This window comes from Anoplolepis gracilipes, chromosome 13, assembly GCF_047496725.1.
Source record: "Anoplolepis gracilipes chromosome 13, ASM4749672v1, whole genome shotgun sequence".
Classification (NCBI taxonomy): Eukaryota; Metazoa; Arthropoda; class Insecta; order Hymenoptera; family Formicidae; genus Anoplolepis; species Anoplolepis gracilipes.
In genome coordinates, this window is record NC_132982.1 from 7,687,663 (window position 1) to 7,713,956 (window position 26,294).

The 26,294-nt window shown below is 34.7% G+C and overlaps 2 protein-coding genes across 3 annotated transcripts in view; one reads left to right on the top strand and one right to left on the bottom strand.

The window, feature by feature from the left end:
- The window catches only part of LOC140672202 (uncharacterized), a 28,232-nt gene extending 10,479 nt beyond the window's left edge, over nt 1-17,753 (top strand). Inside the window, exons 2-9 of one of the 2 annotated variants that reach the window (XM_072904118.1) lie at nt 10,701-10,937; nt 11,643-11,755; nt 13,053-13,162; nt 13,294-13,372; nt 13,946-14,082; nt 14,510-14,656; nt 15,983-16,199; nt 16,698-17,753. In XM_072904118.1, the coding sequence (XP_072760219.1) occupies nt 10,701-10,937; nt 11,643-11,755; nt 13,053-13,162; nt 13,294-13,372; nt 13,946-14,082; nt 14,510-14,656; nt 15,983-16,199; nt 16,698-16,896 (1,239 nt within the window). In that variant the 3' untranslated portion in view covers nt 16,897-17,753. Of the gene's footprint in view, nt 1-10,700; nt 10,938-11,642; nt 11,756-13,052; nt 13,163-13,293; nt 13,373-13,945; nt 14,083-14,509; nt 14,657-15,982; nt 16,206-16,697 lie in introns of both variants that reach the window. The other variant, XM_072904117.1, reaches the window with a different exon arrangement.
- Nucleotides 17,754-18,546: 793 nt separating this feature from the next.
- LOC140672201 (uncharacterized) overlaps nt 18,547-26,294 on the bottom strand; it is a 51,954-nt gene continuing 44,206 nt past the window's right edge. Inside the window, exons 4-10 of the mRNA XM_072904116.1 lie at nt 25,893-26,166; nt 25,378-25,582; nt 24,813-24,997; nt 23,833-24,028; nt 23,095-23,307; nt 22,605-22,835; nt 18,547-22,267 (exon numbers count right to left, since the gene is read on the bottom strand). Coding sequence (XP_072760217.1) covers nt 22,095-22,267; nt 22,605-22,835; nt 23,095-23,307; nt 23,833-24,028; nt 24,813-24,997; nt 25,378-25,582; nt 25,893-26,166 — 1,477 coding nt within the window. The 3' untranslated portion in view covers nt 18,547-22,094. The remainder of the gene's footprint in view (nt 22,268-22,604; nt 22,836-23,094; nt 23,308-23,832; nt 24,029-24,812; nt 24,998-25,377; nt 25,583-25,892; nt 26,167-26,294) is intronic.

Sequence of the window (26,294 nt, forward strand, 5' to 3'; positions counted from 1 at the left end):
ATACAGGGCTTATACCCGCGATATATATGCCCATGGCAGTCGGCAAATCAGGTATGTCAGTCGAGATCGTGATTTATGTCCGCGGTTCGGCCGCGGGCGAGACGTCGAGACGAAATCGTCGAAGCGTTATTCACGCTCCGGCTCCGCGCGCTCTCGCGAGCACGCTCGAGATAGCGTCTCGTCGTAAACCTGTGCCCGTGCCCGTGCCCGTGCCCGTGCCCGTGCCCGTGCCCGTGCGAGCGTGCGCGAAAGTTAAGGCCGAGTGGCGAGACCGCAAAAGGAAGGGCGTCAACCCTTAACGGCGCACCGTCTCACTCTTTAATGGCGAGAAAAATATCCCGCAGACAAATATCAGCGTTATATATTGCATGCTTCGTGCAATCACGCCGTCAGGAACCGATCAACCGGCGAATACTAAACAAACAGTTGTTTGTTGATTGTAGAAAAATATTTTCACTTGTTAAAAAAAATATATAATTAATAAGCAGATTAATTAGGAAATATTATAAAGTCAAAAAATTAAATTATACAAAGATGTATAAAATAATAAGTAAAAAAATAAGAATTTGAGAAAATTATGAGAAATTTATCTCGCTCAAAAGAGGAATTGATGCCGGATTATTTGAAAAATACAATTATTTTCAAATATCTAGGAAAGAGTACTGTCTCGTGACGACGTTGCACGCCTTCACATTATCCGCATAGCAAGTTTACGTACCTTCGCAGTAACGGTGAGGCCGTAAGAATTATATTGAAACGTTCTTCATGCTTCGTACGTGCGCGTGCAGACACACGAATGATACGTAAACGCACACGTGGTTGCATATAGCGTGCCTTATTCGCGCGCACGAAATGGCATTGTCGTAAAATCGCGGGCGTATATGAATCCTATCTAGAAGCCGAGGCGTTGTAGCGAGACCACAAAGGAAGAGGGACTCGTGCATCAGGAGGACCGGACGGGTTAGAGAGGCCTACCTGGAAGAACCATTGTCGCTTCTGGATACGAGAAGAATAAGAGATGCTTTTCGAACAGCGAAAGAGCTGACCTTGTCTCGCGATTTACAACGTTAATATTTATTGAAGCTCTAAGAAGAATATAGACTTTGCGCGTCTACTCGAGAAGGTTTATTCTTATTGCGTCTGCGGAAACAATGTTATAACTTCACTTGATTGAAGAAACCAACAAAGAACCTGTTTACTTTGTTATTTCACTGAAACTATCATGGGCTTTAATTATTGCAAATTGAGAGAGAAAGAAGAGAATCCGATTTTATATAAAAGAATGGTGAAACAGGCACATTGATTGCAGTAAAATCATTTCGATGAGACTGTTCTTCTCTCGGGTTTTTTATTCTTCATACTTTCACTTTTCTCCGTGAGCTGTTCTACGCAGCTGCGGCTGTAACGCGCCATGAATGGAAAGGCTCGTATGCGTACACGGCATCTTTTTTGACGTGTACGCATAAGAACGTCCTGTTAGAGAAACGATTGCACAAGAGCGAAATTCCAAGGTTACTCCTTTATTTGCGTTGACAGTTTGCTGCGATTGTGGCAAATAAGACAATTTCCATTTTTAGAAAAATATTATCAAGATTGAAATCTATGTCGAATCTTGGAGACGAGATAATTTCCCATTATTTTAAAAATTACAATAGGTTGCTATATCTTAGTCATATTTTTTTTAAGAGAGGGAAGGAGATGAGGAAGAAGAGAATAAAGGAATTGAATTTTTAATTTTTCTTAAAAATTGTTTTTTTCTGGAAAATCTTATTTCTATGATTTCTATCTTTTTTTTTTTCTTTTTAATAATGCTATTTGACTAATCAATTACATTTTCTTTCTTATATTGAGATTGATAAAAGAGGATGTTTACATAATTTTAAATAAAGTAAGAAATAAAAGTTTTCTTTTATATACTAAAACTCTTGCCCCCTATCAGATCCGAATCAAATAAATTCAAATAATACAATTTTCCGCTCGGCTTGGTGATGATACAAGAGATTTGCGGAGGAATAACTGTAAAGTTCAATCTATTCTTGCCATTATGCAAACACGGTGCTACCGGAGCATTGCGCTCTTTATCATTCCTTACGGGATTGTTAAAATCGACTGGAGAAGGAAACGATTTGTTCTTAAATTACGTTGTTCCCAAAGGAACCACGCGGTCTCATAGTGTCGGTTATTCGAGCGTATCTAATCTATCACGGGGGTCTCTCGATGCACGGGCGGCTCGCTTTCAACGTTGTTACAATGAAAATTCCAATCGCGAGAATAATAAATACTCTAAGTAGATAAGTATACACATACCGTATGGAGAGAGGACGTTTGCGCGCGCCCGCAAGATCGTAATATCCACCTGCTCGAACGCTGGGCATTATTCTATCCCCTTATCGATTTCTACGCAGGTGGTGAAGGTAATAAGTATTGCCATCTTCGATCCCGTAATCTCAATAATTTAATGCGATTCACTCTCGCCATTCAATGACACGTGCATGCAAATGGCTACAAATATATATGCATTTCGTTTTATTGGTCCATTCATATTATCATCATTTCTGTAATGATAATAAACATGTTGCCCATTAAATAAACTGCTTTCAAGAATTAGAATACAATTCTTGTTTAAAACGTTAATGTTGTATCTTTTGCTTGAATAAAATTTTATATCAGTCTCTCTTTCTCTCTCTTGCTAATAATATAAACCATATAATTATACATTATATTCTCTTTCTTCTCTATAAAGTGTATTTCGCGTGTATGCAGGCGCTAGTGACCCCTGGTCCGATGTATAATTTACGTCACATACGAAAAGCAAATATCGCGTGGAAGAGTGAGATTTATGCGCGCCTGCAAAATCTCAGCGCGCGCAAGCGCTCCTAAGAAATTATTTTCTTTCTTGGTCGTTACGTTTCGGTTAATACGTTCCCTGTTAGATTATCAAGTCGGGCAAATATACGGTCGTAAATGACGCGCGCCGGGAATGCAAGGACAAAGAAGCCGAGGCGGCATCGCCAAGTAAGATTTCCTACTCTCCGGATGCGCGCGCGTTTGGTGGCGCGCATCCTTCGAGCGTGCGAAAGATTGTCGATAAACGAAGATAACGCTCGGAATGATATCGTTCGGCCATCCTGCGATAAACTTGCGGTGGTTTAATCTTTCCCCGGTCGGGTTATTAATTGAACGGCTTTTATATAAAAGGGCTCAGACGCGCGTTCTCTCCCTCTTTCTCTCTCTCTCTCTCTCCTTATCTTATATGATAACTGAAACTTCTAAGGTTCTTCCTAGGAAGAAAATTATATTGCGGGATCTTCTACTAGAAGGAAATTATTTATAGAGTTTTAATAAGAAAATTGATCTGTTTAATTAATGATTAAAATAATAATAAGCTATATTGATAAAATTTAATGTAAATAGACATATTATAAATTTATTAGAATTTAAAGAAACTTATATAACTTATATACGAGAGATGAAAAAAATTTGTATAATACGCTATAAAAAGACGGGAAAAAACTGTGACTATAAATATTTCCAAGATACGAAAATTCTCAAAGTGCCTGCAACTCAAAACAGTTAGAACTGGAACTCTTTTCATGTAGAAGTTCTGTTCATTTCTCTGGCGATTCCCTTGCCGCAGCTATCTCCTTGTGACGTAAAATGGAAAATTATTTTCTCCGACGCGGCGAACGCGAGCTTTTCAGTGTTCTCTATCGTCCACTTTTCCTCCGGTGGATGATTTCAAAGATGAATTTAATGTGACCTGGTAAATCTCCCGCTTTCACTTGCACGCTTTCGAGTTTCGAAAGATTGCCCTCGGAAAAGAGTGAGAGGAGATAAAGCGCAGGCCCATCAGATATCGCAGAAATTTAATAATTAATTACGCACATTGTGTAACGTGTAATCTGATAATCGACTTCATCGGTTTATTAATTACTCTCATGGATTATATTTTGTACAATTAATTTCTATTACTATACATATCGAGTAATTACATTCTTTTTAATTAGTCTGTTCAAAAGCGTAATATTCTTCGTATTAATTTACAGTGCTCTCACAATTCGAAAGTAACTTTGACAACAATTAACAATGTACTTCCTACGTGTAATCAATTCTCGTAAAATATATAATTTATTATTTACATTTTGTAAAATGAAATTTATAAATTGTATGTCATGTAATTGATTATATGCACATTTTGTGTAAAATATATATTATAATTTACACAAAAATTATATGAAAATTACATATACATAAAATTTTATATACAATACTTGTAACTCGAAAACTCTTAATGTCGAAGCATCGACATTAAGAACAAGCGATAGTCTTTTCTGCCCCAGAAACGCAACGGTTTTATTCGGAGCCGAGAGAAAGCGGACGACGGTCAAGACATATCTCGTCCCATATATTTGGACGTGTAAACGTAACACGAACGTAATTATCTCATTATTATTGCGTAGACAGGTATTTTTCGAAGGACGCGACCAAGCGTAAACCTCGAAACGCGAAACTGACGATACGATATGATGCGATGCGCGATGGCGAGATGGTACGATGATCGTAAATTGCATATACTGTGAACGATGCACTTCTGGCAAAAATGCCGCAGGGTTCGGTTACAGCGGCCGCGCGTTAAAAAAAGGACGAGACGAGCGGTTAGACGAAGGAACCCGAACGAGCCCAGGGTCAATAACATACGTTTTGAGACTTTGGCTTCCTTTTTCTTCGCGAGATAATTCGAGGGCGGGCACGCAGCCTCCGGGCGAAGAATGCTCTTTCGTGCCGACGACGCGTTGCATATATCGTGCCTCGCGCATCCGCGACGAGATACAATGACATTCAGCTGCGTACCGTGACACGAGTAATTGCCCTCTCAATTATTGAAGAACGTACCTGTGTGTAGCAGTAGACGTAAAAGGAGTAACACGTTCGTTACTATAGCGCAATTATTTACGATCAGGCTTCGCAGAGAAAAGGGAGATATGAATTAAAGATATGACATTAAAGTATTGTATATACCTTTTATCTACCTCACATAAACAGACAAATCGCTATATTTTATCTCGTACTAGTGGCAGTTATCTGAAATAATAACTCGTGTAGCTTTCCGCGAATCATAAAATTAAATTTATGTAAATAATGTAAATAGATACACTACTGTATAAGAAAGGAGAGTATAATTACATCTTATATAATTATAAAATAAATGAATTTTTTTTCGCCAAACAGAATTGACAAGATAATTTTACTTTCAGTAAAATTTGAATACTTTCTCACACATGTTTAATTAAATATCAAATATTTGTATAATTATTAGCGTTTAATTTTATTGGAAATATCCATTTTGTGTTTTTAAATTTACTATATCTCCTCTCTATATTTTTAAGTCTAGTAAATCTTTCAATCGCAAGTTTTTTCATGTATGATTGTGCATATACTATATAATCCTTAATAAAGAAGACGACTCGGGACTGTAATTACACCCTGCTGCTTGTCTTCTAAGAAATGAGTATTGAACATCTTTCAGCATTAGAAAAACGAACGAATCACGTAAACAATTACTATACAAATTAATAGCCGTTGCAGAAGACTCTTGCTGAGTCAGGGAATACAATAGTAACGTCGATATTCATACACTATTTCTCGCGTTTTGCGAGAGTGACGTGGCTGCATTGTTCCTCGAGGACGTGACTTCCTCGTGCCTTTGTAACTTCACTTATGCCGCGCCTCTCTCACACGTGCGTTGCGGACTCACACGCGATACCATTCGACGCCGCTTTCATTTGCGATTCTCATTACGTCGCAAATGGTAAAGGAATTGTAGGATAAGCTCGATCGACGATGCTGAACGCGACAGTGATAACCATCTGAATTTTATATCTTGTCCTACATCTTCTCGTCCTTCGTCGAAGTTAATCGTGAGGCGAATTATTAAATCCATTACTTAGGCTGTTCAAAACAGAATCCGGACTAAGAGATGAATGTTCTCTGTATAAAATATCCTCGATACACTGTTTACGTTTAAAAAAATTCATTCCGAGCAAAATAACAAGTGCGTAATTTGTTAATTAGTAATTAAATTTTATGAAAATGTAATAACTAATTTCTACAAAATAATAATTAATTAAAAGTTAAAAAAATTTTAATAAGCTATTTAAAAAAAGGTTATTCTGCTTCACGCGTTGGTAGAAAATTTGTAAAAATACAAAAGCTACATTTTTCGCTTTGTAGCATGATTCATTGTATCTAATTACCCATCCTTTCTGATAGTAATTAACCGTAGCTCATTAAGAGATAGCGTACTTTATTGGAGTATCTTTATTAGCAGCTATACTTATCGTACGTTACATCAAAAGAGCATGCAAAAAAGAGAAAAATTTCTAAATGAACATCTGCAAAAACTATGCTTATTGTAATATTAATATTGTATGTGTGTGTGTGTGTGTGTGTGTGTGTGTGTGTGTGTGTATGTATGTATGTGTTGACATTGAGGAATTAATACTATTATTATTCTGTATGAAATTAAATGTTTGTTTTATAAAACTATTAGCTCTTATAATAATTTTATATTAACTTTTTACCAAAGTGATTTTCTATCGTCTATATTCGATGCAATAATCATTTGTTTCACCCTTCGCATTTGTTATCAAATAAAATTAAACATTCTTCTTAAAAAAAAAAAAAAAAGAAAATAATCATTTTCTTTTGATGATTCCCGAAAAGTTGACGCAAAAAATGACGCAAAGTATTTTATTTACATTTTAAATAAATTTCATAAATAAATATGTTTGTAAAGCAGAGAGAAGGCACAGGCTAACGTTGCTTGCTCGTTATATCTTATTCGGCCCTTATATCTCTCGCCGCGTATCCCAGCCCTTATTTATCGAAAGACACGTCGCCGACAACCGAAAGTCCCCGATCGACAATCCGACAGTGAGAGGAACGATCCTGTTTCTGCGGCTCGCCGGGGCCTGGACTGGGTGTGTGCGCTCGGGGAATGCGTTGAAACATCGCGGCCACGAGTGCGGCCGGGATTAAATCTTGATGCATTGCCGTTATCCACGCGTGAATTTTTACGCTCGTGCATTAAAGCCTGGGTGAAAAAATTATCAATTTATTGCGCGCGCGGCGTCGATATGCGATAGCGCTCGGGCGCAACCCTCCCGGCGAATTATTAATTGCCGGCCCGATCGCAATTGTTGTACCAAACGAGTTCCCGCGTCCGCTTAGTTGTTTGCGTTGTATAACCACACTTATCGCGATCTGGCCGTCGTGTTGTCGTTAGGTGGTGTATTTTTTTAAAAACGCGGTTACGCGGTTTCCCGACCGCTTTTGCAATTATTCACGAGTAAAATCTACATATTTTTGTGTAGATATTGTCAGCTTTAGACGTATAATCAGCTGTTTTTTTCGCAATTTTTTCAAATTCTACAAATTCCCTCGCTCTGTATCGTTCGTTTTCTGAAAAGTAGTCTCAAGATTAATACAATTGAAAAATGTCATGAGATTATTTGCATTCCTCGCGATATTGCCACATGCTGTCGACTTATGTCAGACTAGTTCTGCGCAGGATTGGTATGTACGTACTAATCCAACCGAGACTCGCTGATAAGCAACTCTAATCTATCTCCTATTGTTTGCATTGCGATTACGTGATGTCAGCCTGTATTTTTAAGCTTGTCCATTCATGCCCCGCATTTTTCTGAAAGATCGTTACGTGGATGGTAGTTGAACGACGGAAGTTGCGGTACCGCATATCCAAGTCGGGCTGTTTAGCCGTTGGACAATAATTGGTGCGCGCATGATATTTATAATGGAATATCCTTCAGATGCGGAGGATAAGAGTCCAGTTTAACAGGCGGAACTGATGTTTCCGCGTCGAACGAAGCGCGCCGTTACATCGGCTTCAGCTTTATGTAACGCGCATAATGGATATTATTGTACCGAATTATTTATTCGCCATTGAGTGTATGTTTGGTGCGTGATATGGATACTGCAGGAAGTTTGTGAGAACACGTATTCCTACGTTTTGCCAATTGTTAAATGTCATATAATAGGTCGCGAATTCCAATTGCATTGCATGTTGCTTTGTTCATTCAATGTTGCATTTTGCTATTGTTGCTCTCGAAACGCGTTAACGTATTAATATCAATGTGAATATTGATTTTAGTTTTATTTCACATACCTTTTGCTGCATCCTACGATCATTTTCGAGTGAAGTAACGAGGATATCTGCGAGAGAATCTTTAGATTATGAAATATCAATGTGTGTACATTTCATATACATTACATATAAATCCTATTTAATATTTTGATTTTAAAATTAATAACAGTTATTATTTATTCATGACACTTTTCAAACTGATAAATATAACTTAGAAATAAAGTATAGTAACAGTTTGTGATAGAAAGATAAATACTTTGCGCAATCATCTGATTAGCATTGAGCTCGATTCTTTACGACTGTATTACAGTCTTTTAAATTCGCTGATATAAGCTTAGTACGAGCTGAAAGATATTTCTTTACGTAAACGCGCGCTACGCACTTCGAGACATGGCAAACAGTCGTACAATTTCCTGCCAGACGAACGAGCATCGTTGGAGCAACAACGCGAGTGCTATTAAATTATACGCGCATAATGTCATACGTTGCCGGACCGCCACGGGATACGACTCTCGCAAGGCCTTGCCCAACGGCGACCACGATCCTCTCTCGTCCGCTATCGTATACCTGTCATCGCACACGTAGACAAAGCATCCACCGCTAATCGAGGACCGCTAAGCCGCCTTTCTTCTTCGGCGAACAGTTCGCCCGCGAAACGAGAGAGAGAGAGAGAGAGAGAGAGAGAGAGAGAGAGAGAGAGAGAGAGAGAGACTAACGACTGCTGCGAGATCCTCTTCCTCGAATAACGTCGGAGTATTTAGGACTCGTTTGCGTCCTTGCCGAACGCCTACGTGCGGATCTTTGTCTCGCAGGCTTCGGGCGAGATTGCCAGAGATAGCAAAATTGTACCACTTTTGGCACATTATGCGAGAAGTATGTTGGGAAGGATATTGATTTCGCCAAAGGCTCCTGAATCCTTTATGATGCAAATTTTGAAACCGTCTTTAGACTTGATAGGATTTGAATAGAATTTTATTTATAATTTTAAAGGTCGTATAATACAGGGTGTCCGGTCATAATCGTCTCACCTCTCTAGGGCTGATAGAACTGGTATATATATATATAATATCGCTCGCTGAGCCTTTTTAATTAATAGTTTAATAATTATTGCGCAAATCGCAAAATAGTACAGGACTTTTATGTTCAGTTTGACATGCTCTAGCTGCCCTAGAGAAGTAGGGCGGTAATTACCAGACACCCTGTATAAAGCATAATTTAAAGAATTAAAATACACACACATATACAAAGTATCAGAAATTAAAATATATGAAATTATAAAAAGATATCTGATCCGAAATTTATGCAAATTATAAATTATCTAAAAGAGGTTTTAGATAACTTTTTTTTAAAATTTTTATTAGATTCATGAATTTTTCATAATAATAAAATTTCATTAATTAATAATTAATAATATTGCAATTTTATTAATTAATAATAATTGGATAATAATAAGTCTTTATTCCTAGAGAGGTGCTGTTTTCATATTCAAATTCTATTGAATATTTTTGTAATTATCAGTGTGACATTACAAATTCTAAAAAATGTCCACTGTACGTAACAAATTGATAAATCCTTTTTAACTATAGCTGTAAAAATGACCGTGGAATTAATAGTGTCGTCGCCTACTAATCGCGTATCCACTCAGAGATGTTATATTAACCCGAGATTAATATCAAGATCATGTCATGGATACGCGTCTCATCACGCGTATTCCTGACAGTACAAACGCGCGTTATCCGCGTTACGGTGCGGTCCGGCTGCGTGAAATTGAAAGTTAGCGTGGGCCGATAGCTACTGCCCAGACCGGTCCAAGTTTGCTCGTACATTAAGTCCGTGATCCGGCCTGAGGAAATATCATTGGTCTGCGTTCGTCGAGTGCTCCTTAGCAGGATAGTGACGGGGGTGGAGATCGCTCCGAGTCTCGCACGGTCCGATATCGCGCGAGCGAAACAGGCCTGCCGTCACAAAGAATGTAGACACTCGTCTGGTTTGCGATTCGATATAATGTCACAGATAAAGAAGAACGTAACTTCATGTACTTTTGCAATTTTCGCAAAAAAAAAAAAAAAAAAAAAACCCATAGTACTGGCTCTAAATATCTCTCATTATATACAAGTGGAATTTCTCGCGGATAAAAAAAAAAAGTGACAGGTAAATTCCGATAGGCTTTACTTCCGTAGCGGGCCACTGAAGTTCGTTGGTGCAACATATTCTTACGTTCAACTTTAGATTAACACGTTATAAAAGACCTGGTCTTTTTCTCCATCGGTGTTGTACGACCGTGATCTGGAATGGAACAGAGCAATCGTCAAGCGGAGTTAACTAGTCGATGTTGTTGTGGCGCAACACTGACCCTGATTTAAATATTTATGAAAGCGTCTGGAGTTTTTCGAGACGCGTCGAGACGCGAACGTAAAATATAAATAAGGGACGCGTAAAAAAATTCGAGACCTAAGAGGACTCCTTTTGTTTTAGAACGCGATCGGCGTCGTTTGGAGTGTTCCAGAGTTTAATTACTATTTCCGTTTGATTGCAGGTCGCCGGACAATTATTGGACACGGAGTTCCAACCGACGGTGACGGCAACGTGCAAGGGCGGCTATATGACGATACGCGTCAATCTCAATCAGAGTTTTGTAGGCGCGGTCCACGCTCGGGATCATCGAACCCCGCAGTGCATGGTGTCCGGCAACGGCACCACGCACGCCACCCTGGGCATCAACCTATTCGCATCGCAGGACAGTTCCGAGTACTGCGGAGTCCTCGTGAACAACGTAAGGCTTCTATGATTATGGAAATCACTATACGCCAAGGGCGGTCGAATTATGGGACACGAAGAGCATTGACTGCTCCTTAAAATTCCTGAAAAATCAACCATACGAATCGAGCGAGAAGTAGTAACAAGAAATCATCTCGTTACATGAGTATCTCGCTGCGTGTAAACAGATATTCCGTTGCCCGAGGTGTATTTACGTTTCGTGCAGATACATTTGGATTGAAATTAATATTCGTCTTTTATTTACAAGTGTGTCAAGTTCCAGAAAATTAATTATTTTGAGAAGGTTCAATATATGCTAATTTATCTAGCTGGCCATTCTAAATGCCTTGAGAATAATATAAAAATTGACTTTATATATGGAGATGAGGATTTGCATTTGAATCCTTGGCTTTCCGCCGAGATGTTTGTTCTGCAAATGTAACGACTTTGTGGCCCGAAGACTTTTCTCAGTACGACTTACTTTTCTCATTTTGTCAGTATAATTTTCACACACACAAACATATATATATATATATATATATATATATATATATATATATATATAACAGAGATTTTATATACAAGAAATTCTCGTATATTTTGTACATGAAAATTAAAATTTACAGTATTTTGTAAATAATAATTCAGGTATTGTGACTTGTCAGAAATATTTTATTACTTATGTTGTATCATTTTATATTTAAATATGATAATATTACAGCACACAGAAGAACGTTCCATTCCTATTGCTGTTAGGATACATAAAACTTTGGAGCTAGCGGACGATAAGTTTTATGTCATTACGTGCGGAAAAGCGGGCTTCAAAAATGCCAAGTAAGTTAGAATTCAATTATGAAATAACAATAATAAATAACCAATAAAATAATTTAATACTTAGTAAAAAAATCTGTAATCAAGCATAATCAAGAGATCAATAATTTAAAAAATCTTATTTTCTCTCTTCCTAAGCTTTCTAATTTTTTTAAATTAATTAAAATATTTACAATTATTTTCTGATATGTGTTCTTTCATTATTGCGTGACATATAAAGCAAACGATAATTTTATCGCTTAGCAGACTGTTAAAATGACGGAATCTATGTTGATGCTGCATTTATAAATTTACTTTATTTATGGATTCTCTATAATACTATCGTGAGTAATCGATATGCGGTAGATTCTGCTAAACGTGCAAGAGATAGAAGTAACCAACGGTAGCTTGACACTATCACAAACATCACTATCTAAACGGGAAATACCGTTCGCATAGCTCTTAATCAGTTATTAGCAGTCGCGTGTTTTCTAATCGTTCATTGATATTTGCCATTTAATACCACTCGGTCGTATATCATCGTTTTTGCATAATTATACTTAAAGCTACTTCTAATTTATTAGAGTGTTGATATTTCACTCTGTCGATGCAATTGAATACTTTTTTGTAAAACTCTAGTATTTTTATTAATTTTGCTAATAACAAATAAGACTATTTAAAAATTGCACGTAATATTTAATATAATATCAAGATATGTGTCATTAAGAAACATTTCTTTGACTTTAAAGAATTAATAGACGTGATTTTAGTATCGCGAAATTAGTATTCATCCATCACCTTATTGCGTTTTTTTTAAGTTAAAAAATTACATAAATATATCAAGATGCATTTTTGTATTTACTTATACTCAGAAGGGCCACTCGAGCGACAATAGAATTTAATTACATCCAAGAATTCGATAAATGGGGCGATAATTAGTATGTCCGTGACGCTGTGGTTTACCGCAAGCCGTATTTTTTATTCCGTGCAAGTGTAAAATGCGGTCAATATTCAGTATACAATTGTCGTCGCGTAAGATACTCTGTAAATGATAATTATTTTGTGTCGGAATAACGTTATATATCCTCGAAATAATTTTCTTCAATCAAAACGTTTTGAAAGCTGAAATGTGATTCATTGATTTTTCATCATGCGTAATGTCAGATATAATGACTTTTCGACATACTTATTCATTCACTTTGATCGCAATTTTTGTAAAGCGTCTGCGCGTCATGATTTGAATAATAAAATATATACTATGAAACAAACGCATGTAAAGAAGTCCTCAAATGCTCAAAATAAAACTACGTCTTTTGCATAGAAATGAAACTTCGCTGGTCTCCTTGCGCCTTCTGGACGAAGGTGTCAGAGTACAAGAAGCTATATACGGTCACAACTACACTCTGCGTGCCGAGATTTCACGCCCAGACGGTTTGTATCTTATACTCATTTCATCGTTTTGCTTTTATGTTCAGTGTCGATATGGACAAGTCCGTTAGTAGTGTTTCTTCGTGAGATCTCTACTGTTCAAAGCACTGTATCGTTGAACATTCAATTTACAGGAATGTACGGGATTCGAGTCAAGAATTGCTTTGCATTTAACAAGCTCAATTCTAGTGTGCAGCTTATAGACGAGAAAGGGTAAGCGTATGATATACATTTTTTTAAAATTCATAAAGATACACTAATTATCAAGTTTTATATTTATCGCAAATATTCATGTTATAAATGTAAATATTAGGTATCTTGCATATTTGATATATGATGATAGTGTGTGTGTTAAATATCATAATTTATATTAAACGAATCTACAATGTAGTCGATATTTTCCTTTTTGTTCGAAAGTTCACGTCCAAGTGAACAACTTTTTACGACGAGTATGATAAAATAGTTCTAAGAATGATAAAATGTTCTAAGAATTAAAACCATACTTAGTAGTAATTTTATTAAAATTTCAACTACTAACAAGACCTTTATTACGTAGAACGAGAACTCTTAGGCTCCTCTCTTTAATAAGTTTTCTCTATCGAAGCAGTTTTATATTTTTTATTTACTTTGCAAATTAGTGAGACGCTCAAAAAGTAAACAACTTTAATTAATTTCAACTGTACTTTTACTGACTCATCAATGGAAAAATGTACATTTTTTTTATTAACGTAATGTCGCTTTGACGATTGAAACGATATACTAATTGTGATTTTTTTTATCGCGAAGCTGTCCCGTGAAAGTTCGAATGACGAAATTCATATACGATCGAAGCACCGGAATAGCGGATGCCACATTGTTCTCCATGTTCCGGTTTGCCGACAGTTCAGAGGTGCATTTCCAATGCGACATCGCCGTGTGCAGAGGTAAACTGATCCGTTGAATGATTTTCCATTAGCATTTCATTACGAATGTGGGTTATAAAATGGCATTCAACTTTTACGACTCGTTATGTTGTGACAAACTCCCGTTTATTTTATGAGGAAATGCTTTTTTTTTGTATTCCATATTGTAAAAGTTTCAATCTCCTTAGATTGAAAATTATCAGAAATCAAACGTCATATATTGATTTAATTTCAATATCATATTAACAAAAATATAAAAATTGCATAAAATACTTTAATACTTTAATGAAATATTTAATAAAATTTTTTTGTAAATTATTAATACTTTTGTAAACAGATTTCTGTATAATTATTCAAATTCTATATAATTATCACTCGACAGTAGATATGAACTCGAGCGTAATATTTCTCGCGTGTGACATAATGGAACAAAAATTTATGTGCTTAGGAAGCTGCGGTACCCCTGTATGTGAAGGAGACAAAGAGGAATTGATAAAGGGTGGCTCTTCCACTAACGGACAAAGTGTTAGTGGTGAAGAAGGAGTGCTACTTGCAGGAACAAGCGTTTTTGTTCTCCAACCAGGCGAAAAACGAGGTAGGTAAAATACGCTATAGCCATTCACTATTATTGTCATTTCATATATACGTTTTATCATTTTATATTATCATATCACATTATTATTATCTTATATTCTTGACATAATACATTTTCATCCTTTATCTTATGTAAAGAAAAATATTAATTTTTAATTAAAGAGCAATAATCTCTCGAGTTTTTATTTCTTTTCTTAAATTTATATTCACTAATATCGATTAAAAATTAATATAAAACGTACATCAATAAATCAATATATAAATTTAATATCATTTTTTGCCGATCGAAGTGAACAACTTTTTACGACAGTAAAGTGAAATGCTCTACAATATGTTCTGTTAATGAAAAAGAATCTAACAAGTTATAAATAATATTTAAAAAATACAAAATAATCAATTTTAGACATTCTGATATTAAAAAAAATGTTATTTTTTTTCGGCAGTAAGTTAATATATAAGAAGAGATCGAGAGGAGTTAATAAAGCGATTGATAAAAGCAACCGGATGTAATCCGATGAAGCTGCTTGCAGTCAGCTGTAGTTTTGACATGTCGTCGTGACAAGAAAAGTGTGTAATCATGTCGAGAATGCGTGCAGTCTACTTCTTTCTTAATTCCTTTATTATTCTTTTTATATATATATATATATTCATGTTTATGTCTTTATTCCCTTGCAAAAGATGGTTGCTTGTCTCTTGTCTTCGTCATCTTGACCGGCATTCGGATGTCGTCTCGCAACCTATATCCAGGGGCTGTTATCAAATTATAATGCGTCTTCAGACTCTTATAAGTGATCTTCTTCCGTTTATCACACTTTGTGCTTCGATTTGATTTTTTTTTTCGTCAGAGTTTCATTCCCGCGCTATAATTTGCCATACCGGTCATCAACGATATCTTCGCGAAATTATGTCATTAAATTAATTATACTGCATCGCTGAAATAAACAGATCATTTTCTTATCCCGTTAAATCTGAATAAAGCGATGCATAGTGCGATACATATTTTTCAATATGATAAAATAAGTGGTTATTTTAGAACCATTAAAACGGATCGACAGATAGAATATTGAAAGTGGAATTTATTGAAAAATAATTGCCTTATTAACTTATCTCATTTCTGGCCTCTATTCCATTTGATTCTCTGTACTTACTCTGTAGAACTGTATTCATATTATTTTTTTTTCTCATTAGACACATGATACTATTTGAACAAATGGAATTTTGATACCAACACCGACGGTATTTCCATTGTAGCTTGCGTTACGAATCCACATAAATACATGAACACTTATCGCAATACGAAAATTATATAGTGGTTTCTTCATTGCAGTTGTACAAACATTGTACGATGACGGCAGCGTGCACCCGCTATGGCTCCTGTGGCTGGCAGTGGCGCTCGGCATATTATTCCTTATCATGCTAATTATCAACATATTCCTATGTTCGGCAATGACCTGTAGTTGCACCCGGACCGATATTATCGAGAAGGAGCCGTCAATCATCGAGGATTACGATCCATACCGCAGCTGGCACGGCTCTCAATACGGGTCGAGGTTTGACTTAATTATCTCCTCTATTAGCTACCCTCTCGCGTGACTTGCCGACAAAGTATCTCTCTCTTTCTCTCTCTCTTAATTGCATCAATAATATGTGATTACTCGTACCTATCGTACATAACCGTATGTCATCTACAAGAACGCTTCAACACTCGAGCCCGAGTGGCTCGAATTGATCATTGATAAGCTAATGTATCCTCGTCAGATTAAAAGCGCGATGTAATTGATACATATTTTTTTATCATTGTTCGATATTCAATAATTTTTTTTTTTTTTTTTTTTTTTTTTTTTTTTTTTTTTTTTTGACACCGTGCAATTGAATAATCTTTAGTTTAAATTGCTGATCTGGCAAAATGAAAAGTATCGAACTTTCTAAGTGAAGTTAAACTTAAACGCGCAGCAAAGTCACGATGATGGCAATTAATATTACGGATTGCATATCATGACGCATGCGATTGCATGTCTGAACGAGACCCTTCTTATGTTCAGGTATTCGTTAAACGGAAAGCAGGGATATGCCTCTGGGGGATCTACCATGAATTCTACGAGGTCAATATCGACGAATAGCGATCACTACGCAATAGTACATTCCCGGCCAGGAAGCAGATACTCTGGTCCTGGACAAAAACATCATCATCATCATAGAGGACCACCGTCCAACATTGGTTCACACTATTCCGGGAAGTGACGTTTCCGTTAGCTTCATTTATCAAAAACTATAGAACTCCATTGTCTTCATTAACGTTACTTTAAATAAACACGAATTTTATGCGCCGTTAGTGGCATTATTCCAACCGTACGAATGATAGAGAATATTTTACATTTTTTTAAATGTAACATATTGATACAATTTTAATACAATCATTTTTATATTCTTAAAATATTCAATCGTATCAAATGATATATCAGCATCTTTCTTTATGATCGAAAAATTGTTGCAACATATAAATAATCGACTATTAAAAATTTGATACAATACATATTAGTTTGTCCACGATTAGTAATATAGATTTTATGGCGCATATAATACATCAAGAGAGTGTTTATATAGTTTGATATCGTGTGTGTGTGTGTGTGAGATGAATGCTAATTTTCATATCTTGCAGCAGTCTAAAATTTTCTTCCCATGAAAAATAGAATAAAATGATATGATGCCGATATATCTTTTCATTTTCCTTATAAATACAAATTTTTATTTTATATTCCTGCACTTGTTAATAATATCAACGATAATCAATAAACGCGTAATCAATTTGTATTCAAGTATATGTATTAATGAGATAAAAATGCAGTTCGAATATATTAATGAAATAAAATGTTCTATGAATAAGCACGATGTAAAACAACGTATCTACAGATCGGTATTTTTATATTTAGCTTTAGCATTCGTGAAACGATTCTCGTGTGCTAGACTACGTATATGTATCATAATATATATAATAGTCATAAGCATAGATACTAGCATTTACAACTGCGCAATATTGATCCTAATTAAGAGATATACTAGTTAAATGCTTTTTGTACATAAATTCATTAATCTAAAAACACATGTGTTTTTTATTCAAAAACATTTTCAGATATCTAAATAGGAATTCAAATATTTAATAATCCACGAATAGTTTCCTATAATATAATCGAAAAGAGAAATAGCATTAATGTTTTTACATTAAAATTGAAAAAGTTTTTTTCTAGAATAACGTTGAGCTTTTTACCTTCTAATAATACTATCACAATTTTTTTGCAAACTTTGCTTACATCTATAGTGTTACTTTCATCCAATTATCTGAAATATTTAAATTAAATTGTTTATTAATGCGGTTCTCAGTTAGCCGTAATAATGTGTATCACGCGATTAAATAATTTATTAGCAAGATTCGTGATTTCTTTTAGAAGACAGTTAACAATAGAAATTATCTTTGCATATAATTTTTGAGATGATATATCTCGACAATAATAGTGTATGCATCAACTAAGCGTATCATTAAATGTGATCACCATTACTGCTAATAATAATAATAATTTCTATTATGAAGCGCGTACACATCTTATTCTTTTCGCGTTTCCATTTTTCTAGAAATATTTTCTCCTTTTATATTTCACTCCTTTTTCTTTTTCTCTGGTAATCTTCTAATTTATCTTTTTATCTTAAGCTTATTATTATGCAGAAGTTATATTGCTTCTTCTTTACGAAACATATTCATTTTGCGTATAAAGTATAAGTTGGACGGCTTTTTTATAAAAGAAACTCGGAATTTCCTTGTATGAAAATTGAAGAATAAATTGCTCTTTCGAAAGAGAAGAATAATTTAAATACAATGGAAATATTAAACGATAGAGATTGTTATTTTTTAAAACGATTTATTATTAAAAATACATTTTTAGAATAAAATATACGAGAGAGAGAGTGGTCTGCAGAGAGCAGTAGACTTATATGCATCTATACATGAACATAACTCTCTTTCATTTTCCCTCTCTCTCTTTCTCCTTTTCTTTCTTTCATTTTTAAATACTCTAAAATACGAAAACTCTCATTTGCTTATAAATGGTAACTGTCGGTATGTATACAAGTTTAATAAATGAATAATTACACGGGGAGAAGGGACCTGATATTAGCTATAAGAATACTGTAAAAAATTTTCAGTATTATAATATTTACAACAATCTTCTTGAAGAATTAACCAGAATGTAACGGTAGACTATTTTCGCTGTAACTGCTTTTAATAAGAGTGCATTGCTTTTATAAGATGGAGGATTCTCAAATCAGGAAGCTAAACTAGAAAACAATTTATGTGGATATGCAAAAAATCCATTTCTAAATTTTATCATTACAAGTTATTCTCGATAGAAAATATTTTCGATAAAAACAGTTGAAGAGCAAATTATTTTGAAAAATGAATGGAGACTTTTATAAAATTCTTTGCAATAAAATAATATCAATTGCACAGCCTAAGCAATAAACATTTAACTAGTGTTACCATAAATTGATCCCATATATAAATTGATTGCATATATAGCTATTTAATTAGGTTTTAAAATTTGATTAGTACGTTAGGAAAGTTAGTACTTTACAAATATGATGGAACAAATATAGTGTCAATCAGGCTAATTATTGTCTTTTTGTAATCATTATTTAATAGATATTGAGATTATAAAAAGCGATAATAAATATATATTCGAAATATAGTGTCTTTTATATCATATGATACACTGCGTTTTCGAATATATTTTTATTATAACTATAATTAGTTATTATCGCTTTTTATAATAAAATCTCATAATATCTATTAAATAATGATTATTTTTTTCATAATTTTATAACAATTATTAGAGTTACCACAAAAGCGATATACAATATTGCAATTGACCTGATTATCTTTAATGTGCGATGTGTAACAATACGAATATCATGATTATTTCTGAACTGAAGTTCTGATTGTATGTATTTTGCACTCCTCATTGCCTACGAATGACGAAGCATGATTGATCGTCCATGATGAAATTATAATTCTCGTCGCTCATTGCCGAGCCATTGAATTTCAGCGTCGCTCACAAGAAAACGCGAGATCGACGTGTTCACGCTACAATTAATTAAACGGCAAGTACGTTCTCCATTATCTTTGAACTCTCTCTTACTAAGAATAACAAGGAATATTGAAAACATATGTATTGGCTATCTCACAGTCTAATATATCCTTGATGTCTCTCTTGTGACAAATTTGCATGAATTTCTAAATCGTATCTTAATCTCAGAAACGTTTTTATCGTCGAAGCGAAAAGCAAATGTCGATTCGAGAAAGTAACAGACTTAAAGACGAACGCACACTTCGCGCATATTCGATGGCTTAATGCAAGAAGATTGCAATTTAAAATAAAATGCGCTCTATATAAAAATTATATATCTTTCTCAAATTATATATCTTAAAATATGAATCTTAACTATTAACGATTTATGCTATGTTAAATATGATTATACTATTTATTTTTATAATTCTTTTATTTTTTTACGCTATATTTTTCTTTTGTAGTAAACCATCGAATCATGTTTGTTAGCAAACTGTTTTACGATTATATGCTACTAAGGTATTTCGGTGATCTCGACGAATGTCTAATAAAATGAATAGAAGTTCATCTACAGTATAAAACACGATATACGTGTCTGTGATTATTTCTACTGGTATGTGTAGTGTCTTTGTTCTATATATTAGTCTAGGTATGTATGACTGAGTGATTTAAGCGTTAATTGTGAGTTACGTATTAATGTATTTTCCATCGAAAATGGAGGCACCATGAATAAACGTACAGCTATATTGTTGCGCCGTATGCATAGCGTGGTATTTTAATCGAAGTGTCAGCCTGCATTTGAATACTTTCAATAGATTAATCTTGGAGCGAACGCTGTTCGAAAGTTAACACAAAATAGATCTGAGAAAATAAATAGCATATTAATAGTGATGTATAATTTCGCAAAAATAATCATAATCGTTTTAAGGACAGCAATTCGCTGTCATTATCTTTGTTGCTATCATTAGATCGTCTTGTAAAATTTCAATAACCGCGATATTTTTATTTTAATATTTTTATCAATTTAATGCAATTTTAGGCTAATGGAATGAAAACGAAATGCGTGAGCAGCTATTCACAAGCGTGAATTTACTCCCCTAACTAATTGTAAGAAGCTATTTCAAAAGTCTGGATCCTGGATCTGTCAAAGGAAATTCGTTGCCATTTTCAATCGCGATCACAGTCGTGTGTTACCTTTTCTCACAAGCTATTATTATATCTTCTCCCTTTTAAAAGAGACGTAAAAATAAAAAGGAAGCCTGATAAAGATGAAATCGCAAGGATGATTAAAGTGATAGATCGATTAGAAGTAGAGTCGAAAGATTCATAGTTAGTGGAAAAAATTAATTTAAATAAATATTATGTCTCTTGTATCCACGCGAAAAAATATTTTTATCTTCATAGATTACTCTTTTTGGAGCTTTTTGTAAAATCTCCAAATAATTTTGTAAATTACGAATTTCGCAATTGTACAGGTCCAGCTTGTTAGAAGGGGCCATTTCCCCTTGTGATCCATTGATAATGAATTGCCATCATTTTTGGCGATCTTTTACATTCATTACTCCCGCATTAATAAATCTTGTTAAGTGTAGTGACTATTTCTAGATTATTTACAGAGCGTTACAAATGTTAATCAGTAACATTTGTACGTTTCCAACTGTAGATGCTTCATTCGCCACATCAGGATTTGCAATTGCCGTTATATTTGCCTGTATATCATAAATATCCAGTAAATATTTCTAGGATATCAAAATGTATATTATATGATATGTATTATTTATATTTTATAATAAAACAGATTGTTGCGATTGAATTATATGTCCACGAAATGTGATTATACCTGTGATTATGCATTGTATGGCTTTTGCGGCAATGCAAAGATAGCAAGGAATATTGAGCGGCAGGAATGACAGTGTGACGGATGAAGCATCTAGAACACAATAAATTATCGACTGCCGCCAACGTAATGTCATCATCGTCTCTGAGAACGCTCGTCGTTTCGCGATGCTCAGCAGGGTATCGATCACCTTTTGTTAACCCGTTGCCTCACTAACATCGTCAATGTATCTAACTCGCCTTGCCATTTTCTTCGCTCTCAGCCGGATTACGTAAGGTAACGAGTCGACACCCATCGAATTCTTTGCTCGCGATCGTTAGCGATCGCTTCGAGTAGGATACGTTCTCGAGAGTAAACCGATGAGTAGTTGAAAAAAAGGAATATTACAGGTTCGCGCTACTTTACAGGAATATGCTACAAGTATCATATGGATTTTGAAGCGCCTCTCTCAGCATTTCTGAGTTCGTCGCTCATCAGTCAGTCGTGTATCAATGGAACACGTTGTTCAATGACAGTGGCGGCGTGATGGGTGGCAAATGGTCACCACAGGTCGGGAAATTTGGCGGTATCGGTGGTAGATCCCCGTGCGTCCCAACGTGAAGAATCAGATTCATGCCAATCAATATGTGGAACAAGAAATGGCAGTGGAACAACCAGTATCCTTTAAAGAAGAAAGTATCATTCAATATTAATATAATTTTCGCTTGTAACTTTCAATGATAAAAGTAAAAGTTAAAATAATATAATATATAATTCTCTGTTTAAGTAAATTACTTTAAAATTAATAAAAGCAGTAACTATTAATTTCATCGCGCGAGAAATGTGCAGTCAATATCAACTTGAAGACTAAGACACTTTACGTACATAATATTCTTAGACACACAACACAGTTAGGGTATGCAAACTTTTGCAATTATGCAAGCAGCTGTGAACGGACGCAGTTTGCATCTCATCAGACTAATGCGCGAGAAGTTTTCAAGTTGTCGTTGTTAACTTACCTGGATTGTCCGCGCGGAAGCGGAAGATGACGTAACCGTTGTTAGGAACAGCGATGGTATCCTTGGCAGGTGGTAAGTTGAACTGTCTGTGCAAGAGACCTCGCTTATCGAGATCGAGGGCGTGTTTCAAATTGATCTTTTTCACGTTCCTATCGGGAGAACGGCCGATGCCGACCACGTTGAACGCATATCCGTGCAAGTGGAAGGGATGTGACAGATTGGGTTGTTGTACTGTAATCAATCGTACACAAAGAAATCAAAAGGATGCTTTTAATTTAATTAATTTCATTAACGCCCAAAAAAAAATAAAATTATATTGTAATAAAAAAAATCTCACAGAAATATGAGAGAAATATAAAATTTGAAATTTTCGTATTCCTTTTAATATTTTATCTTTTTTTTTTTTTTAACTTTTTTGTATTTTTCTACTTAATACGAAAGAGCTTGCGTGACAAGAGCAAAATTACCGTAACAAACGTGGCGTGCATACCTTCATCTACGAGAACCACCTCGACGACCGCATTATGCGGAATGTCGACCTGATGTGTGCACATGCAGTTTGCGCCGCAGTCAGCTGGTCTATTATCACCGTTGCAGAACTGTTCAGGTGGGATGTCATCGATCTGCGAGAGCGGCGGTGCCGGAGGAAACGTGAATGAGATCTCGTCCACAAGAGAAATCACGTGATCCCCAGTCGGTGCAACTGCGGACACACAACCAAGATAATACAATAAGTCTTTATTGTAACTCTCGTACAAATATGTAATAATGAATAATAATGCTATTAATCCTTGAGCGAATAAAATTTACGAAATTAAATTTTCGTTAAAGAAACATCAACTCTAAGCTAAAAAAAAATCAAAGAAATACGCGACTGAAAGATGCTTCGATAATTTCAGAACACCCTGTAGGTCTCGATAATATGTATAACCGGTTTATATCTTTCCATGCGATCTACTCTAATTGTCCCGAGGTAAAAGTACCAGCACTTATAGCAAATATACCCCGCGAAGTATTCCGCGTATAATTCTTGAAGTTTCAAGAATTGTCGAAGATGTTGCATGCACAACGCGCGGCTGTATTTATAAGCCCTTTTTAAGCATAAGCTTCCTGAAAATACCTGGGAGGCCTTGTTTATGTCAAAATAAAATTAAACACAATCATCGCGTGGTGCGTTCGCTTCTTTTTGCGAATTAATCAGTTAAATCAGTTATTAGCGCGTATTTACCGAGGAAGCGATTGTAGGTCTGCGGCTGGAAGACCTCTTCGGGTCTGTAAAACAGGAAGCGGAACGGCAGGAAGATCTTCACGTCGGGACGCGCCTGAAGGATACCCTGATCGATATGCCGGGCATTCTTCAATTGATTCACGCAAACTGCATCGTCGCGTGGTCGATTACAGATGGCATCCAAGGGATTCAGAACCTGAAGAAGAGAACATTCATTCTTGACTGTGTGCCAACAAAATTGAATCTTTATTATTTTAAGAAAAACATTCTTCAATTTAACATAGTCTGTTAATCTTATGTGCATCATAAAACGCATTAATTGCTTTTTCACCTAAATAACATAAAAAATCATAAAAAAAGCATTTTTTATTTGTAGTATAAAAGCATATTATATTTGTAACATAGTTGTATTAAACTTGTTAAAAGTCTTTTGCATCATAATATTTTACAACATTTGATGTCTTTTTTTCCAATAAAAATGCTTTGATAAGAAAAAAGAATTTTCGAAAAGTTTATCATGAAAAACTTTTCTTTTGTAATTTAAATAAATTTTTTTTCTTACAGCTGACAATGATGTTATAAGAGAATCTCTATTCTATCGATTGAAGATAACATGCAAATTTTTTCTGCTGTTACATTTTGTTTATATCAATATCATAATAAAATTAATATTTTAATATTTCATTTGAATTACACAGATAGAGTAATTTAAATAAATAATTATAGTTTATTTTTTTATAACTATGTATCCATATAAATTCTTTTTGTCTCAAGCTTTCGAATAGATGGCAGTGCATATACTAAGATAAGATTTTATAAAATTCAATAAATAAAAAAAAAAATATATAAGAACCTAAATTTTAATGTTTGTTAATAAAAACTGAGTGCAAAAGATTTAATCTCGCTTTAATTTCAATCACAAAAAAATATATGACATGTATATACAACTAATAATCTTTAAGAGATAGAAATATGCTTACGATGCCCTGTGCAAGACCGAAATCATATGTAGGCGGTGCAGTAAGCGGCTGATAAGGACCACGAGCGTATCGCAGGATAGCTAGCTGTTGGGCGCGTGGAATTCCGCATTCTCCGAGCGATCGAAGTTGAATCCAATAAGCGCCAATAGGCTGATCAGCATTTATGACAAAATCATAACGTTCACCTATTGAAGGAATGTAATATAAAAATATTAGACGTAAAATCAACAGAATCAATTTTTTATTGGTTTCATGAAGGATACATTATCAAGATATTCAATATTGGTTATTGCAAATAATCTTTTTTTGGTAATAACTTTGATAACAATCTTTAAGTCAATCATTTAAGTAAATCAATCATTTGACAAATAACGATTTAATTTCTTTATTCGTAACTTATGCATCTATAATATACGCAAAATGTTTTATTAATTTTTCGTCAACTTTTTATTCTTGCAATTTTAATATCAAAGTTTTTCATTTTTTAAATTACTTTTTATTTGCCTTGCTTCGTAATTTAATTAGATAAAAAAATTGAGAATCAATATAAAATAAATCACTTTACCTGAAAATGAAATTATAGTGTTCACTTGTACTGGCTGAACTGCTTCACCATCAGTGGCAATGATGGTGAGAGTGTGACCCTCGACTGTGATTTGAGCGGGGCATACTGATCCGTATGAATTGATCAATCGGAATCGATAGCGACGGCCCGACGTTATCGTGAATACTTCGAGTGGTGTGTTTGTCATGAAACCAGTGTTTGGATCCTGCATATTAAAAGATATATATATATATATATATATATATATATAATGTTACAAAATAATAAAACGAGTAATGTAATTATTTTCTTCTACAATAAATGAAAGTTTATCGATCAAAAACTTTGTCCGCAATTTTCTTTATATTTATACATTGCTTTAAATGTTTACCTACTAATTTCTTTAATTTATACATAGAGAAATCTGAATCTATAAAAAAAATTCCTAATGTAAATTGAAGCTGGTTCTGATTTGATGACCTTAGATAATATATTATCTCTGTTGTGAAAATCAATTAATATCCGAAGTGACATACCCTAAATTGACCTTTTCCATTGATCAGCGCGCTTTCAGGTGCTTGACCGGTATTGACTGCAAGACGACCCGGGAAACGCTCATTAGCACTCTCGTGGAACCAGTCGCTAATGAGTATTACGTGCGTAGTTAAATCATAATCGTACAGATTACTATTAGAATCCTTGCTTGGCGGTTGTCGGATTACTATGCTTCCGTAGAGTCCATCTATCTTTTGCATGCCAGTGTGAGCATGCCAGAAATGTGTACCTTCATTTCCGGCTGTCCATTGATATCTTTACATACAATTTCATTTTATGAATCTCGTGAACATAAATTATTATAAATTATTATATTATAATTTGTTTGTAAAACAGTTCTAGCTTTTTTAAAATTTAAATTTTTCAAAATATCTTGAAATCAA